At 41.2% G+C, this 16,037-nt stretch overlaps 1 protein-coding gene across 4 annotated transcripts in view; it reads left to right on the forward strand.

The window, feature by feature from the left end:
• The window catches only part of kalrna (kalirin RhoGEF kinase a), a 744,968-nt gene that overhangs the window by 497,276 nt on the left and 231,655 nt on the right, over positions 1-16,037 (forward strand). For all 4 annotated transcript variants that reach the window (XM_060827256.1, XM_060827251.1, XM_060827252.1 and 1 more), the window contains one exon: positions 11,471-11,661. In XM_060827256.1, the coding sequence (XP_060683239.1) occupies positions 11,471-11,661 (191 nt within the window). The remainder of the gene's footprint in view (positions 1-11,470; positions 11,662-16,037) is intronic.

Consider the following 16,037-nt stretch of genomic DNA (forward strand, 5'->3'; position numbering starts at 1 on the left):
TTGTGCTTTTATAGTGTGTTTTGAATAGTTCACTTTCTTGAAAGTCCACGTTCTTAGCACCTACAGGACCATACTGTTTAATTATCACAGATAGCAAACAATTATTTTAACGTACGCAGTTGGTGTACTCGTGGATGTAAATTGCTTTGTCCAATGTATATAATAACCTACAGTTTATTTTTTCAGGACCAATCTTTTGGGTCTGACCTAAAAGGTTCAAAGGGGACAAGTTTGATAAAATTCAATGACCAGTGCAGGGATATCAGTGCATAGTTCCTTACTACTCAATGGTTGTGATGCAGGCAAAATTCAACTTGCTTATTTTTACAATTACAGTGAGCAGCTCAATGGTAGGTACACTGCTGAGTGGCTACACACTGAGCAAGAGGCCCAACTTTGAGCATGGCTAATACCAGTCAAAGCTAGCCTTCATGTTTAAAGGTGAGTCACTTCAGCAAGCCATTCAACTGGCTGTCAGTGATACCAAGAGCAGAGTAATAGAGCAGTAGAATGCAGAGAGGGTTCACTGGGTTTCACCTGTAGTATTGGATGTCTGTGTGCAGGAGGTAGAAAGGGGACCACAAAGCTCTCTGCGAACGTACTATGGGCAGATAGTCACAAACATTAATCTCTGCTGCCTGGCACTGAGAACCCATGGAAACTATTAAAAAAGATTCGGTGCCCTCATCTGAATTGGTCGCAATCAGTGAATGCATCTTCAAGGGCCAATCACATCTCTAATCTCTAACACTGTTCAGGGCACCACATCCTATCACTTACCCATTCACCAATCTCTAACTGTTGAGAATCGTATTTGACATTCATATGTTCCACCACAACTACTCACCTACCACTTTTGCAAGTCTTCTATCTGAATCTTATATTTTCCACATTCTACCAGCTATTCAGCACATCACCCAAACACATTGTAATATGATCCAGCTCCCTTACAGGTCTCCAGAACACATAGCAAAAGGGCACACCAACAAATCGATGGAAGACAAGAATGGCTGCAACTCCTTACCTCTGGGAGGAGATTGCACTTGACACTATTGGCACGGGTATTACAGACATTGTTATGACCAGTTTTACTGATTTCATCCAGGACAATGATATTTTCCTGCCTTATACATTTTCTGAACCTCTTAACCCTCCTCCTGCAGTCCTGTATGATGTATAAGCTGCTGATGATATAACCACACAATTCTTAGTTTCCTGTTCACACCCCCATTCTCATCCCAGCTCTCCTCTTGTGCATTTACACTTTCAAATACCCAAGAACTGCTTGATTAAAGACAAAATACTATGGATGCTGGAAATCTAACACAGATGACTCTGGATAAACTCAGCAGGTCTGGCAGTATCTGTAGTGCAGTCTTCAGTTCTGATCAGGAGTCATATCAGACTTGAAACATTCAGTCTGTTCCTCCCTCTCCACTAATGCTGCCAGATCTGCTGAGTTGCTCCAGCATTCTTACTGATTTATCAAGAACTACTGCCAGCCCAGCTAATGCTGCTTGAAGATGAAAGACTGGAGGAAGACATTGACACAATCAAGAACCACTGTCACTTGATCTGACACTCACAATCACCAACTCAGATACTAATAACTACTTGAAGCTTAGAGGGTGTATAGAGGTGATAAGATACAGAAAGTAAGTTCTGGACAAAGTTAGACTGCAGCCAGACCAAGCTGGAAGGTTATTGCATGAGTCAGCTCCCTGGAGGATGCAATTGCAGGTGAGTTTCACTGCACAAGATTCAAATGAGGACTTCAGGGAAGCCCTTTAATGGAAAAAGTTGATAAGCATGCACAGAGAGACTCTGAGTACACCAGGAGATGTGCTATTGTCACCATCAAACAGCAAGTGGAAGTCTGGCTTGACCTTGTCAAGGCTCCTTCATCAGCACCTTCCAAACTCATGACCTCTGTCATCGAGAAGAACAAGCAGCAGGCACATGGGAATAATAGAATCGGCAAGTTCGGCTCCAAGTCTTTCACCATCTTGACATGGAACTATTTTGCTGTTCCTTAACTGATGCTAGGTCAAAGTCCTGTGACTTCCTGCCCAGCACATTATAGACATACCTACACCTCAGCAACTGCTGCAATTGAAGAAGGCAACTCAGCACCACTTTCTTAGGATCAATTAGGGTTAGGTAATAAATTACAGACCTTACCGCTAATGCCAACATCTCAAGTACAAATTCACAAGTACCTCCACACAGGGTTTCTTTCAGAGCTAGAACCCATTCTTCTCAAATCAAAAGTGATGGTCAGCTCCAAGAGACAGCCTTGCTGCAGAATCTAGTCAATATCTTCAGCCACTAGGGTTGCACTAAGTAGGAGCACTAAGTCACCCATAAAACAGGCATTGAATCAAATTGAATTATGTGTGGATTATTGAAACCATTGATGGACTAAATTTACTATGGATTGGTTGCTTTGTGTTGGATTTTGTTTTAGGATTGTAGCCACAAGGATGTGGTGAAGGTCAGCAATCGAGGGATGGTAACATGGGGCAATGTTGAGTACCAAGAATCTGGGAAATCCAAAGGAATTGGAATGAGATGCCTAGCAATGTTTAGAACTCTGATATGTAGACTGTTTCCTCCTTTTCACATCCTATGAAGCTATGGCAGTAATGATTTTAATGTGAAGGATACAACAAACAAATACAAATCTTGCTCCAGTAAACGTTGATGGACTCCATCCAAGCAATCCAGGCAAGGAATTCACTGCTTCAGGATTCTAATAGTTTGCTCCATGATGTTCCTAGTTGGAGCATAATTTTCATTGTGGAAACATTACTGTAGGCCATGTGAGGTCAGATGGCTAAAGGGAATCATTAGGCATTGTGATGTAAGGTATGTGATTTATATATATTTTAATAAAATTGATTTTGCACTTTAGATTTTGAACTAGTGGTGTGTGGGTTTTAATTTGTGCATATGAAGGGAATTAATGATTAACTTGTCAACATTTCTGGAGCCATAACTTTTTTTTTCAAATCAATATAAGAGATGGAATTCTGTGGTGGTAATGAGAATTTGGATGCATTGGTAGAGTTTTATGAATAGGCAGATTAAATGTTGAGGAGCATTAGATTGCTTTCTGTTTAGAAGCATCAGGATTTTATTTTTGTTTCAGACATAACTCAGTGCTTGGAATGCTTTTGAGTTCAGTTTGGAAAGGTCATGGGAAGTTAGATGTGTGAAGCAGCATCTTCTGAAGAAAAGAGATTGTTTAGACTTGTTAGAACATAGGTTAATTCATCACAAGTATTTTAGTTTGAAAGTTTCAGACCAGAAGTACTTGGTTAGAACTTATTTGAAGTTAGGACAGTGGGAACTCAGATGTACGACTAATCAAGGAAGATGCTTCCAAACTCTCATGACCTAGAATTGAAAGAAACAGCAAGTCACGCCTATGGATCTGATAGATAATGCAAACATTCATAAAATCCCCACAATGCAGAAACAGGCCACTCAGCCTAACTAGTCCACACCAACCCTCTGAAGATCATCCCATTCACCTATCCTATCCCTGTAACCCTGCATATCCAATGGCTAATACAGCTAATCTACACATCCATGAACACTACTGGCCATTTAACATGGCCAGTCTACCTGATGTGCACATCTTTGGACTGTAGGAAACATCTGAAGTACTTTGCAGAAACCCATGCAGACACGGGAGAAAGTACAAACTCAGCATAAGCACATGAGACTGGAATTGAACCCAGGTCCCTGGCACTGTGAGGCAGCAGTGCTCGCCACTGTGCCTCTCTATATTTGAATGGTGTAAAGCAATAGTGTTAGGATAGATGGGGTTGTATTCTTACTGTGTGTTTCAAAGTAATTCAACTTATGTTATATACAAGTAACATGGTTTATTCTATTTCATTTTCTTCTGTTTTAACAATAAAATTGAAGTTTATTACACAAAATGAAATCTCCAGCATTGCATGCTTGTGTTTCAGTGAGAGACCACCTTTTTAAATAAAAAGCAAAATGAACTATGATCTTCCAACCTGAGTTCAATCCAGGATTTGACTTGTCTAGTAATAACATCATCTGGAATCATAACACAATGTGTGCAGTGGAGAGGCCTTCTCACTGAGCATTCACTCTCTGGTCTGTTGTGATTGTTTGAAAATAGCTGGAGCAGGTGGCTTGGACAGCATGAAGTGTGATTGCTTCCAGATTAGCAGGTATTTAACATAATGCTGTGAACTCCGCTGCACACAGCTTGCACAGCCAGAGAGCAAGATCCCTTGTGGTTTCAGTACATCTCCCTATTGAGATGGCCATGTATGTGCAGTCAATAAAGCCCTGCACCCTGGAGAAGGCTGAAGTCTTGACAGAGTTGTATGTCTGCTTTTTCAGCTCCTCTTTGAGGAGCAGTCTTCTCTCCTATCGCACAGGACTTTGTGACCTCTTGGTTACAGAGGTGAATGATGAACTGCAGTAAGTTGGCAATGTCATCAAAGGACATAAGGGCCACAGTCACATTGATAGCCACTGGCAATTGCATTCTCAATCTGCATTGCAGCTGCAAGTATGGTTTCAAAAACTGTCAGATTTTGTGACTGTGGGGAAGCACAGCCACTATAGAGACTTCTCCTTCCTGGGCTGGAGGTACAAGAAGGGATGTTTAGGAACCCTGGGTTAGGTAAGACCTCCTGCTATGAGCTCTCCACCTCCCCCTCCTCCTTTCTCTATTAGGAGCTTCTCTTTTCTGTTGCCTCTGTTCCAACTCCATCTGTGTGATGCTGCAGCTGTCTAAAAGGAACTGCCCCTATTACCGCCAAGACAGGAAGTTTTCAATCCCTTCCAAAATTTGAGCACCACTATTGACCTTCCTATTGACTCAAAGATCTTCTATCAAATTCTCCAACAAAAAATAATGATTTTGGAGCAGCAAAGAGATGGCCAGAAACTCATTACCTGAATATTCAGGAAGTGGAGTCCCTAATTTTGGCAGCCTGTGTTTAAACAGAGCATTAAAAGCTTTGGTGATGTTTGAAATGGAAATTCTCAATATCTAGTCAGAGTTAGACAGTGGCTAACAATATGATCCTTCCACCCCCCGTGTGCTTCTGTTGTGGCCTATCACCCTCCTTGGCACAGTGATCTATGTGGAACATCAGAAGGAGGTAATCCTTCACCACTTGATTTTTTTTTCCCTTTCATAGCTCTGAAGCTATTGAGTAAAGCAATTGAGCCACATTTTGCAGCCCTGATCTGTAAACGAACTGACCCCATTTCCACAGTTAATGACTATTCAACACAATGTAGAAAGAACTATTATATGTTATTCAAAATTTCATTAATTCACCATTAACAGTAATAAATGTTATTAGAGACAGAAGCCATCACAATTCCATACATTAATTAAGATTGGAATTCATTGGTATTTAAAGCAAGAGTAGCTGTCGGACTCTGCTCATCTATTAGCAAGCAAAAAAAGCTCAGTCACACAGATGACTGCTTTCACTGCATATTGATGAATTTGATCAAACTTAGGATTTATTATATAAACCTATTTCAAGATTGATTAAAGCTTATTATAAACTTTAGTCTGTTGCTACATCTTTGAAATCCATCACTTTTAAGTGCTGTTCAGCTTACGCTTTGTGGCTTACATTATACCTTAGATTTGGAGAGCTACTTAATCACTTAAATTGCATTTTTAAATTATAACTACACTAATTTGTTACAAACTATATATTTATTTAAATGCTAAAAATTTAAAAGGCCAAGCCCATCAACCTATCAGCCTGACTGAAATAGCAGCCTCATTGAAATATTTAAATAAACCGTCCTTCTCTTGGGAACTCTTATTTGTATAAGTCAACGTAGGTTTGGATTTGACATTTTTAACATCAGTATTTCTTTCCAACTGACCAAACTCTATCCATTTTTGATCATATCTTTATTTTAATAATTCAAATCATAAATCTGTGTAAGTTTAAAAAAAGAAAACATTGCTACAAATTCCAAATTTAAATCAGTGCTATATTTTTTACTTGTACAGTTAAAATGTATCCATTTCTTACAATTTTATTATAGATCTAGTAAAATTAGTATTTATTAAACCTGGTTTTCAATTAATTTGATTTTCAGATTAATCTTTAATTAATCTTTGCACAAAACATGCACCTGGGCAATTTGGAGATATTCAGACTATGTAAAAGTGGGACAAGCTACTATTCACTACAGTGTGGAAGCAGGCCCTTTGACCCAACAAATCCACACCGACCCTCCGAAGAGCAACCCACCCAGACCCATTCCCCTACATTCACCCCTGACTAATGCACCTACACTACGGGCAATTTAGCATGGCCAATTCACCTAACTGCACATCTTTGGCCAGTTGGGAGGAAACTGGAGTACCTGGAAGAAACCCACGGAGGCACGGGGAGAAAGTGCAAACTCCACACAGACATTGACCGAGGTGGGAATTGAACCCAGGTCCCAGTGCTAACCACTGAGCCACCCGTGCCACCCCAAGCTATGTAATTATCATCAAGTTGAATTTTGTGCTGTGAATTGCACAGAATAATGAATGATCCACCATGACTAAAGATCAGATTAAGCTCATTAGTTGGAGCAGATCTGACCAAAAAACAGTCTTTCTAGATTAGATGCCAATGTTATTATTTTTGTTTTCAATTGTTTCTGATATGATCAATAATAATGACATTTTTGTCTGCCAAAGTGTACATTTTTAACTTTGGTGGCATGTCAAAATCTTGTGCTACTTTCTGGCTGGAGTAATACTGAACACAAAGGTAAATGGTCCTTATCACTAACTTCTCAAGGGCAATTAGGGATTGATGATAAATGGTGGCCCAGCCAGTGATGCCCAGAAATAAATTTTTAAAATTCTCCTCTGCAATATCTACAAAATTCTTTGCTATTTCTATGTAGTTTTTTTTTCAGTATAGAATAAAAATCTAAATGGAGCTAAAATTTAATGAAAAACCTGCATAGTCCGACCCCAGGAAGACTAGTCTCTCAGACTAGCTGATTTGCTGACAGCTGAAGGATATTGACCTCTCAACAACTCAGTCTTGGTACTAACCAAAGGGACAGTCTGTAAGTGCAGGAAATGGGAACTAAACAAAAAAAAAATGCCAGAAATCCCAGGTCCATCAGTGCCAGCATCTCCTAAGGAGGACTTTTGAATTTCTGTCCTTCAAATGTGAAGAGCTTTTCTATTTCTGCTGTTCCTGGACCTGATGTTTTGAGGCATTTTCTGCATTTTTTACATTTCTAGCTATCTGACTCCTTTAACCTAAGTCCATGCGCAATAGGAGCATATTTGATTATTGGAGCACAAGTAGGCTACTTAGCTTATCAAATCTGCTCTGCCATTCAATGAGATCATTGCTGATCTGATTAAGCTCTGCTCCACCTTTTTGCCTTATCCTTGACTCCTTTACTGATTCAAATCTATCCAACTCAGCCTTGAATATTCATATTCTGCCACTTTTCTCCCCACCTTTCCAGCTCCTGAAACCTGGGAACCAGAGATAGCACCTCACTCAAGTAACAATTCTTCAAAATTAAGTTCAGATCGTGAATTTTGGCTGGCATTTAAACTAGTGGGGAAACCCAAAAAAAAAATGTGAATCCATACCCTCTGCGTGTCAACATTTGCCCATAAATTTACCATGCCGCTTCACCCAGTATCTGGCAACGAGGTGGTGAAGGAATCTACTATGCGTTGGGTTCTTTGCCATCACTTACTCTTCATTAAACACGGACCGCAACAGGGAAATGGCTTTGACAATATCCAGCGTAAGCAGAGTCAGTATCAATTTGATAAGTGGAAGTGCAGCATTCATGTCTACATAGACATTAGAAAGTTAAAAATCATACAACACCAGGTTATAGTCTAACAGGTTTATTTGGAAGCACTAGCTTTCAGAGCGCTGCTCTTTGATTAGGTGGTTGAGCAGCACTCCAAAAGCCAGTGCTTCCAAATAAAACTATTGGACAATAACCTGTTGTTGTGTGATTTTTAGCTTTGTCTACCCCAGTCCAACACCAGCTCCTCCACATCATAGACACTAGAACGTTGATGAGAAAATTGCTAAAATGCATCTATGTTTAATTTGAAATCATTTTAGTGTCCGTGTACAGTACATGCAAAGTGAACACATTTAATGTTCAAATAATGGTCAAAGACAAGTTACACTATATCATTGGTTCTTGCAAATAGAATATTGCCACTAAGTTGAGTTGCCAATAACTTAAAAAGAGGCAAATTCTGACCAAAAGTGACCCATGACTGGTAAAACCTGCAGGGGTGCTGGAGCAGGCAGAGACAATCTCTTCATCATCCATCTTGTTCAGTATTACAATGGATTCTACTCAATGTACTGAAACATTCCTTTTTGACATACTGTGTTGACCACTCAGCTGGAGTGGCACCTTCACCATATTGGTGTACATGCTGAGGCTGAGCTGAATGATCCAGTCGCCTTCCTGAGAATATAGGAGGACCAGGGCCAAAAGCAGAAGTAGCAGAACGTCAGTGCTGAGACTGAGCAGCACCTGGCTCAGGGAGAGGTTGATGTTTCTGTTTCCTCAGGATGCATTGCAGCTGTGCAAGAGCCTGAGCTTTTCATGTTGATCCATTTCCTGGAAATGAGCGAGACACATGGCTATGAAGGTTCCATCTCCCCCGAGACACTTGAGGCAGTTATACCAGCTCCTGGACCAAGACCTGAGGGCTGCAGGACTAAGACACCATCTTCTCCTGATGGCTGTGAAAGCCGCTTTGAATTTGTTTGCAACTGACTCCTTCCAGAGAGTGATCAGTGAGCTGTATGGGATCTCTCAGTTGTGCACTACAACTTCATCAGAACAATGACAAATGCCATCCGTGCAAGGTTACAAAGGTTTATTTAATTTCCCACGATGGGGTCAGTGCTGTAGCCTGGACAATGTGATTCAGAATAATAGCTGGCTTCTCCCAGGTGCAGGGTTCTATCGACTGAACCCAAATGGCACTCAGAGGGCTCCAACACACTGGGGCAGAATTTATCAACAGGAAGAGTTTCAGTCCATTATGTTCAGGTAATCTGTAATCACTGTTACCACTTCCAGGAGATGTGTGCCTGTTACCTTGACCATTGCCATGACTCCTACATTGAGTCATAGAGTTGCACAGCACAGAAACAGACTCTTCAGTCCAACTCATCTGTGCCAACCAGATATGCTAAACTGATCTAGTCCCATTTGCCAGCATTTGGCCCATCTCCCTCTAAACTCTACCTATTCATATATCCATCCAGGTGGCTTTTAAATGTTGCAATTGTACCACCTCCTCTGGCAGCCTGTTCTATACATGCACCATCCTCTGAGAACTATGGTTAGTAAATTTACAGATGACACCAAAAATGGAGGTAAATTTATAGAAGACACCAAAAATTGAGTGAAGAGTGAAAAAGGTTATCTCTGAGTACAATGGGCACTTGATCAGGTGGGCCAATGTGCTATGGAGTGGCAAATGTAGTTTAATTTTGGTAAGGCAAACCGGTTAACAGTGTCCTGGAACATTAAGCTGCCAGTCCTGCCCATCCCTGAGCCATGTTTCTGTAATTGCTATGATATCCCAGTCCCATGTTCCTAACCATTCCCTGAGTTCATCTGCCTTCCCTATTAGGCCCCTTGCATTGAAATAAATGCAGTTTAATTTGCTAGTCCTAACTTGTCTACCCTTGAGTGTGTAAGTCCTGAGGACCTCTTTTTTAAATTTCTGCCTAACTCTCTGTAATCTTCCTTTAGAATCTCAACGTTTTCCCTTCCTATATCGTTGGTTCCAATGTGGGCAATGACCTCTTGCTGGCCCCTCTCCCCCCTCCCCCGTGAGAACATTCTGCACCCTCTCTGCGACATCCTTGATCCTAGCACCAGGATAACAACACACCATTCTGCTTTTTCTCTGCTGGCCACAGAAACATCTGTCTGTACCTTGAACTACAGAATCCCTAACACAGTTGATTTCTTGGAAGCCGACATACCCCTCATTGCATTAGAGCCAGTCTCTATGCCAGAAACTTGGCTGTCCGTGCTATGTTCCCCTGAGAATCCATCACCCCCTACATTTTCCAAAACAGCATACCTGTTTGAAACGGGTATGTCCACAAAAGACTCCTGCCCTAGGTGCCTACCTCTCTTACCCTTCCTGGAGTTAACCCATCTATGTGACTATATCTGAGACTTTCCCCCCTTCCTATAACTGCCATCTATTACATACTGCTGCAAATTCCTCATTGCCTCTATTTGTCTCTCCAACCAATCCACTCGATCTGATAAGATTCGCATCCAACAGCATTTATGGCAGATATAATCCACAGGTAACCCTTAAACTCTCTTTAAACTCCCACATCTGACAAGAAGTACATATCACTGCAAAGGCCATTTTATGATTTCTATTTGCAAGCAAAGTGGTTCTCTACAGCATTAACCCACGCAAGCCATAGTATTGTTGTCAGGTGGTTTTCCTTTCATTCAAAACCCCTCAGCTTGATGCTGTCTGATTCTTTGTCTCTCACTGTTACAGGAAAATGCAACAGTTTACAATGTGCTGTGATTTGTAAAACTGTAGCCATCATTTTGCACAGCCTCCTTGGTTTAAAGCAGCATCTTCCCTTTTCATCCTCAAAAAATAAAGGAAATGAAAAGATGTGCCCTTTACAATTCTAAGTGTCTACTGGAGTCTTTATTATATTGAAAAAAATCCCTCATTCATAAAACACATCTACTAGATTGATATCGCTTCAACTAAAGAAAGGCTTCTAACAAGAAATATTTCAGCAAGTGCAGAATCTTTTATAAAGACCAGCATTGGAATTCATAGCCCTAAATTAGAGAGTCAATAACCATATCTGGCTGTCAACGAAACTGAAATCACGGGCACCCTACTGTGATAATAGGTGGATATGAAATCAGTCATGCATCCGCAATTCAGAAATGGAAGTCCTCTGGTCAATGAATAAAATAGGGCACCATTCTCCACTAAATTTGACTTTCCAAAGAAATTCAGGTGTAGGTGCAAAAAGCTGAATGGCCTTTTTCTGTGCCATAGCTTTTCTCTGACTCTCAAATTACAAACATCAAGCTAAGTGTTAAAGGGCCTACTCTGTAGACTTTGCCCCACTTCAGTGGAGGCAATTTAATGATTTAAATGACCAGCTAACTCTGTGAAATGTAAATGTATACATTGGCCCCAATCCCACCCCTGTGAAAACAGGAAGTGCCATTGGCAAGGGACTGTCCATGCATACACTCCTCAGGATGAATACATGCATATACAAAAGTATGTGCCAAAGACAATACCTGTACCAGTTGAATAATATTAATGACTATTATTGCTAGAGGGTCACAGAAATGAGTTTGCAAATTTGCCATTAACAGCATTAATATTTTCTCATCTTAAATCTATACTCAGGATTCGATGAAAACTTTGATGTTCAAGGTGAACTCATCCTTCAAGACACCTTCCAAGTATGGGATCCCAAATCTCTTATTCGTAAAGGACGGGAACGGCATTTGTTTCTCTTTGAATTATCCTTGGTATTTAGTAAGGAGATTAAGGATTCTTCAGGACACAGTAAATACGTTTACAAGCACAAGTTACTAGTGAGTGCAGTTCTTAATCTATTCAATTTATATTTATATTGTTTCAATTTATATTGACCTTATTTGCAGCAGTTTCAGAATCTTTAGCTTTCCATGTCACACAGCACATATGGACCAGTGTGTGGGCTGACGGCCAATATTCCTTCTGAACAATGTGAATGCATGACCATGCTGAAATTAGAAATGACCAACGTTGATGTGTGCATGCATATCTGTGGTTTAGTTGGAAAGGGACAGTGCAGTGCAACAAGCTGATGGCATACAGCAAACAGGAGTTAGGGGGAGCAATGGTGAGGACTCTCCCTCTGAGCAAAGTTGTCGGCACCTTTTCACCATTTAAGCATTATATCGGATATTCTGTTTATTTATAAGTTGTATATGCAGTTTATTCCATCACACTTTCCTTTCTTCTGAACCTTGTGTGTTGTTGATCAATAATATTATTCAATTTTGATGAAGGATTGACACTTAAAACGTTCCCTCAACTCAGCACCGCCCTCCTAACCTGCAATCCTCTTCCTGACCTCTCCGCCCCCACCCCACTCCGGCCTATCACCCTCACCTTGACCTCCTTCCACCTATCCCACCTCCATCGCCCCTCCCCCTAGTCCCTCCTCCCTACCTTTTATCTCAGCCTGCTTGGCTCTCTCTCTCTTATTCCTGATGAAGGGCTTATGCTCGAAACGTCGAATTCTCTATTCCTGAGATGCTGCCTAACCTGCTGTGCTTTGACCAGCAACACATTTGCAGCTGTGATCTCCAGCATCTGCAGACCTCATTTTTTACTTAAAACGTTAATCAGTCTCTCAGATGCTGTCTGACCTGCTACATGTTTTTAGTATTCACTGTTTAATTTTATGTATCCTGGTTGTGTATTAGTAAAATCTCTTTAATATCTGGTTTATGGTGACCAGAACTACACTTCCCCTTGCGCACTGATCTCTCTGCTACTTCATTTACTGCCAGTCTTATTAGTCCCAAAGCGCAGCAGTTGGTAGCATGGACTGTTATCTGTTGCTGCACACAATCCAGGTATCCATTTCACCGCAGACATGTTTGTTTGATGAATGAAGCTTAACAGACTGGAGAACTTTCTCTTTGCTTTACTACAAGCACTTCCATGCTTTGCAGTGTCATGACAAAAGGTGAACAGTTATCAAATACAAGATGAATAGCTTTGAATTGGAAAAGTGCCTGTATCTGCATGAAATCTAGTACAACAAAAGTTTAATAACAAATCAACAACCACATTGTCATTATTGCTAACAGATACGCCTATTTCAATAGAATGGCATCAATGTGTTGCAGAGATTCCCCCACATTTGCAGCAATCTAAATACAAATGCTTCTTACTGTCAAGATCCAAACTCATCGAGCCAGATTGTTGTGGAACTTGCAAGTTGCCATTAGATGTGTATGCTTGTGATACTTTTAATCAACCTGCTCAGACAGGTTTCAACACACCACTGGTGCAGGGATGACTTGCCACCACCACAGTACCACATGACCCCTATGATAGACCCCTATGCATGGCCTCATAGATATTTTGGAACATAGAACATAGAACATTACAGCGCAATACAGGCCCTTCAGCCCTTGATGTTGCGCCAACCTGTGGAAACAATCTGAAGCCTATCTATCCTACACTATTCCATTTTCATCCATATGTTTATCCAATGACCATTTAAATGCCCTTAAGGTGGGCGAGTCCAGTACTGTTACAGGCAGTGTGCTCAATACCCCCACTACTCTCTGAGTAATGAAACTACCTCTGACATCTGTCCTATATCTATCACCCCTCAATTTAAAGCTACGTCCCCTCATGCTAGCCATTGCCATCTGAGGAAAAAGGCTCTCACTGTCCACCCTAACTAATCCTCTCATTATCTTATATGTCTCAATTAAGTCACCTCTCAACCTTCTCTCTAATGAAAACAGCCTCAAATTCCTCAGCCTTTCCTCATAAGACCTTCCCTCCATACCAGGCAACATCCTAGTAAATCTCCTCTAAACCCTTTCCAAAGCTTCTATATCCTTCCTATAATGCAGTGAACAGGACTATATGCAATATTCCAAGTGCGGCTGCAGCAGAGTTTCTTCCAGCTGCAGCATGACCTTGTGGTTCCAAAAATCAATCCCTCTAACAATGAAAGCTAACACCCCATATGCCTTCTTTGAAACCCTGAGTGGCAACTTTCAGGGATCTATGAACATGGACACCGAAACGTCGCTGCTCATCTACACTACCAAGAATCTTATCGTTAGCCCAGTACTCTTTATTTCTGTTGCTCCTTCCAAAGTGAATCACCTCACACTTTTCCTCATGAAACTCAATTTGCCACCTGTCAGCCAAGCTCTGCAGCTTATCTATGTCTCTCTGTAACCTTCAACATCCTTCAGCACTGTCCATAACTCCGACCTTAGTGTCATCCACAAATTTACTAACCCATCCTTCTGTGCCCTCATCTAGGTCATTTTATGTGCGGAACCCCACTAGTAACTGAACTCCAGGATGAACATTTCCCATCAACCACCACCCTCTGTCTTCTTTCAGCTCGCCAATTTCTGATCCAAACTGCGAAATCACCCTCAACCCCATGCCTCCATATTTTCTGCAATAGCCTACCATGGGGAAACTTATCAAATGTCTTACTGAAATCTATATACACCGCATCAAATGCTTTACCCTTGTCCACCTGTTTGATCACCTTCTCAAAGAACTCAACAAGATTTGTGAAGCACAACCTATCCTTCAGAAAACTGTGTTGACTATTCTTGATCAACTTATTCCTCTCCAGATGATTATAAATCCTATCTCTTATAACCTTTTCCAACACTTAACCCTTACCAGAAGTAAGACTTCTGGTCTATAATTACCAGGATTGTCTCTATTCCCCTTGAACAGGGGGACACCATTTGCTATCCTCCAGTCTTCTGGCATTATTCCTGTAGACAATAATTGCCCATAGTGTTACGTGCATTAGTCAGGGATAAAGAGGGGAAATAAGTCTGGGTGGGTTACTCTTCGGAGGGTCAGTATGGACTTGTTGGGCTGAATGACCTGTTTCCACACTGCAGGGAATATAATCTAATCTAGATAAAGCTCAAAGCCAAAGGCTCTGCAATCTCCTCCCTGGCTTCCAAGGGAATCCTAGGATAAATCCAATCTGGCCTAGGGGACTTATCTAATTTCATACTTTCCAAAGTTGCCTCCTCCTTGTGAACCTCAATCCTGTCTAGTTTAGTAGCCTGCATCTCAGTATTCTCCACTGCAACATTGTCTTTTGCCAATGTGAATACTGACAAAAAATATTCATTTCGCGCTTCCCCCATCTCTTCGGACTCAATGCACAACTTCCCGCTACTGTCCTTGATTGGGTCTAATCTTTCTCTAGTCATTCTTATATTTCTGATATACCTGTAGGGAGCTTTAGGATTTGCCTTGATCCTATCTGCCAATGACTTCTCATGTCCCCTCCTGGCTCCTCTTAGGTCTCTTGTTAGGTCTTTCCTGGCTAACTTGTGACTGTCAAGCACCTTAACTGAGCCATCACATCTCATCCTAATATAAGCCTGCTTCTTCCTCTTGACAATAGATTCAACTTCTTTAGTAAACTATGGCTCCCTCGCTCGAACTCTTGCCCCTGCCTGAGAGGTACATACTTATCAAGGAAACGCAGTAATCGTTCCTTGAATAAGGTCCACATTTCAATTGTGCCCATCCCTTGTAGTTTCCTTCCCCATCCTATGCATCCTAAATCTTGCCTAATTGCATCATAATTGCCTTTCCCCCAGCTATAACTCTTGCCCTGCATTACATACCTATCCTCTTCCATCCCTAAAGTAAACATAACCGAATTGTGGTCACTATCACCAAAGTGCTCACCTACCTCCAAATTTAACACCTGGCCAGGTTGATTACCCAGTACCAAATCCAATGTGGCCTTGCCCATTGTTCGCTTGTCTGCATACTGTGCCAGGAACCCTTCTGTATACATTGGACAAAAACTGACCCATCTAAAGTGCTCAAACTATAGTATTTCCAGTCAATATTTGGAAAGTTAAAGGCCGCCATAACTTTTACGTGGTTACTCTCGCTCCTATTCAAAATCCTTTCCTCTACATCTCTCAAACTATTTGGGGGCCTATAGAAAGCTCCCAATAGGAAAACTCTCTCCTTTCCTGTTTCTAACCTCAGCTCACTCTACCTCAGTAGACAAGTCCTCAAACGTCCTTTCTGCGATCGTAATATTGTTCTTGACTAACAATGCCACACCTCCTCATCTTTTAACATCTTCTCTGTCTTTACTGAAACATCTAAATCACAGAACCTGCAACAATCATTCCTGTCCCTTCTCTATCCATGTCTCCAACAT

Source organism: Hemiscyllium ocellatum, chromosome 7, assembly GCF_020745735.1.
Source record: "Hemiscyllium ocellatum isolate sHemOce1 chromosome 7, sHemOce1.pat.X.cur, whole genome shotgun sequence".
NCBI lineage: Eukaryota > Metazoa > Chordata > Chondrichthyes > Orectolobiformes > Hemiscylliidae > Hemiscyllium > Hemiscyllium ocellatum.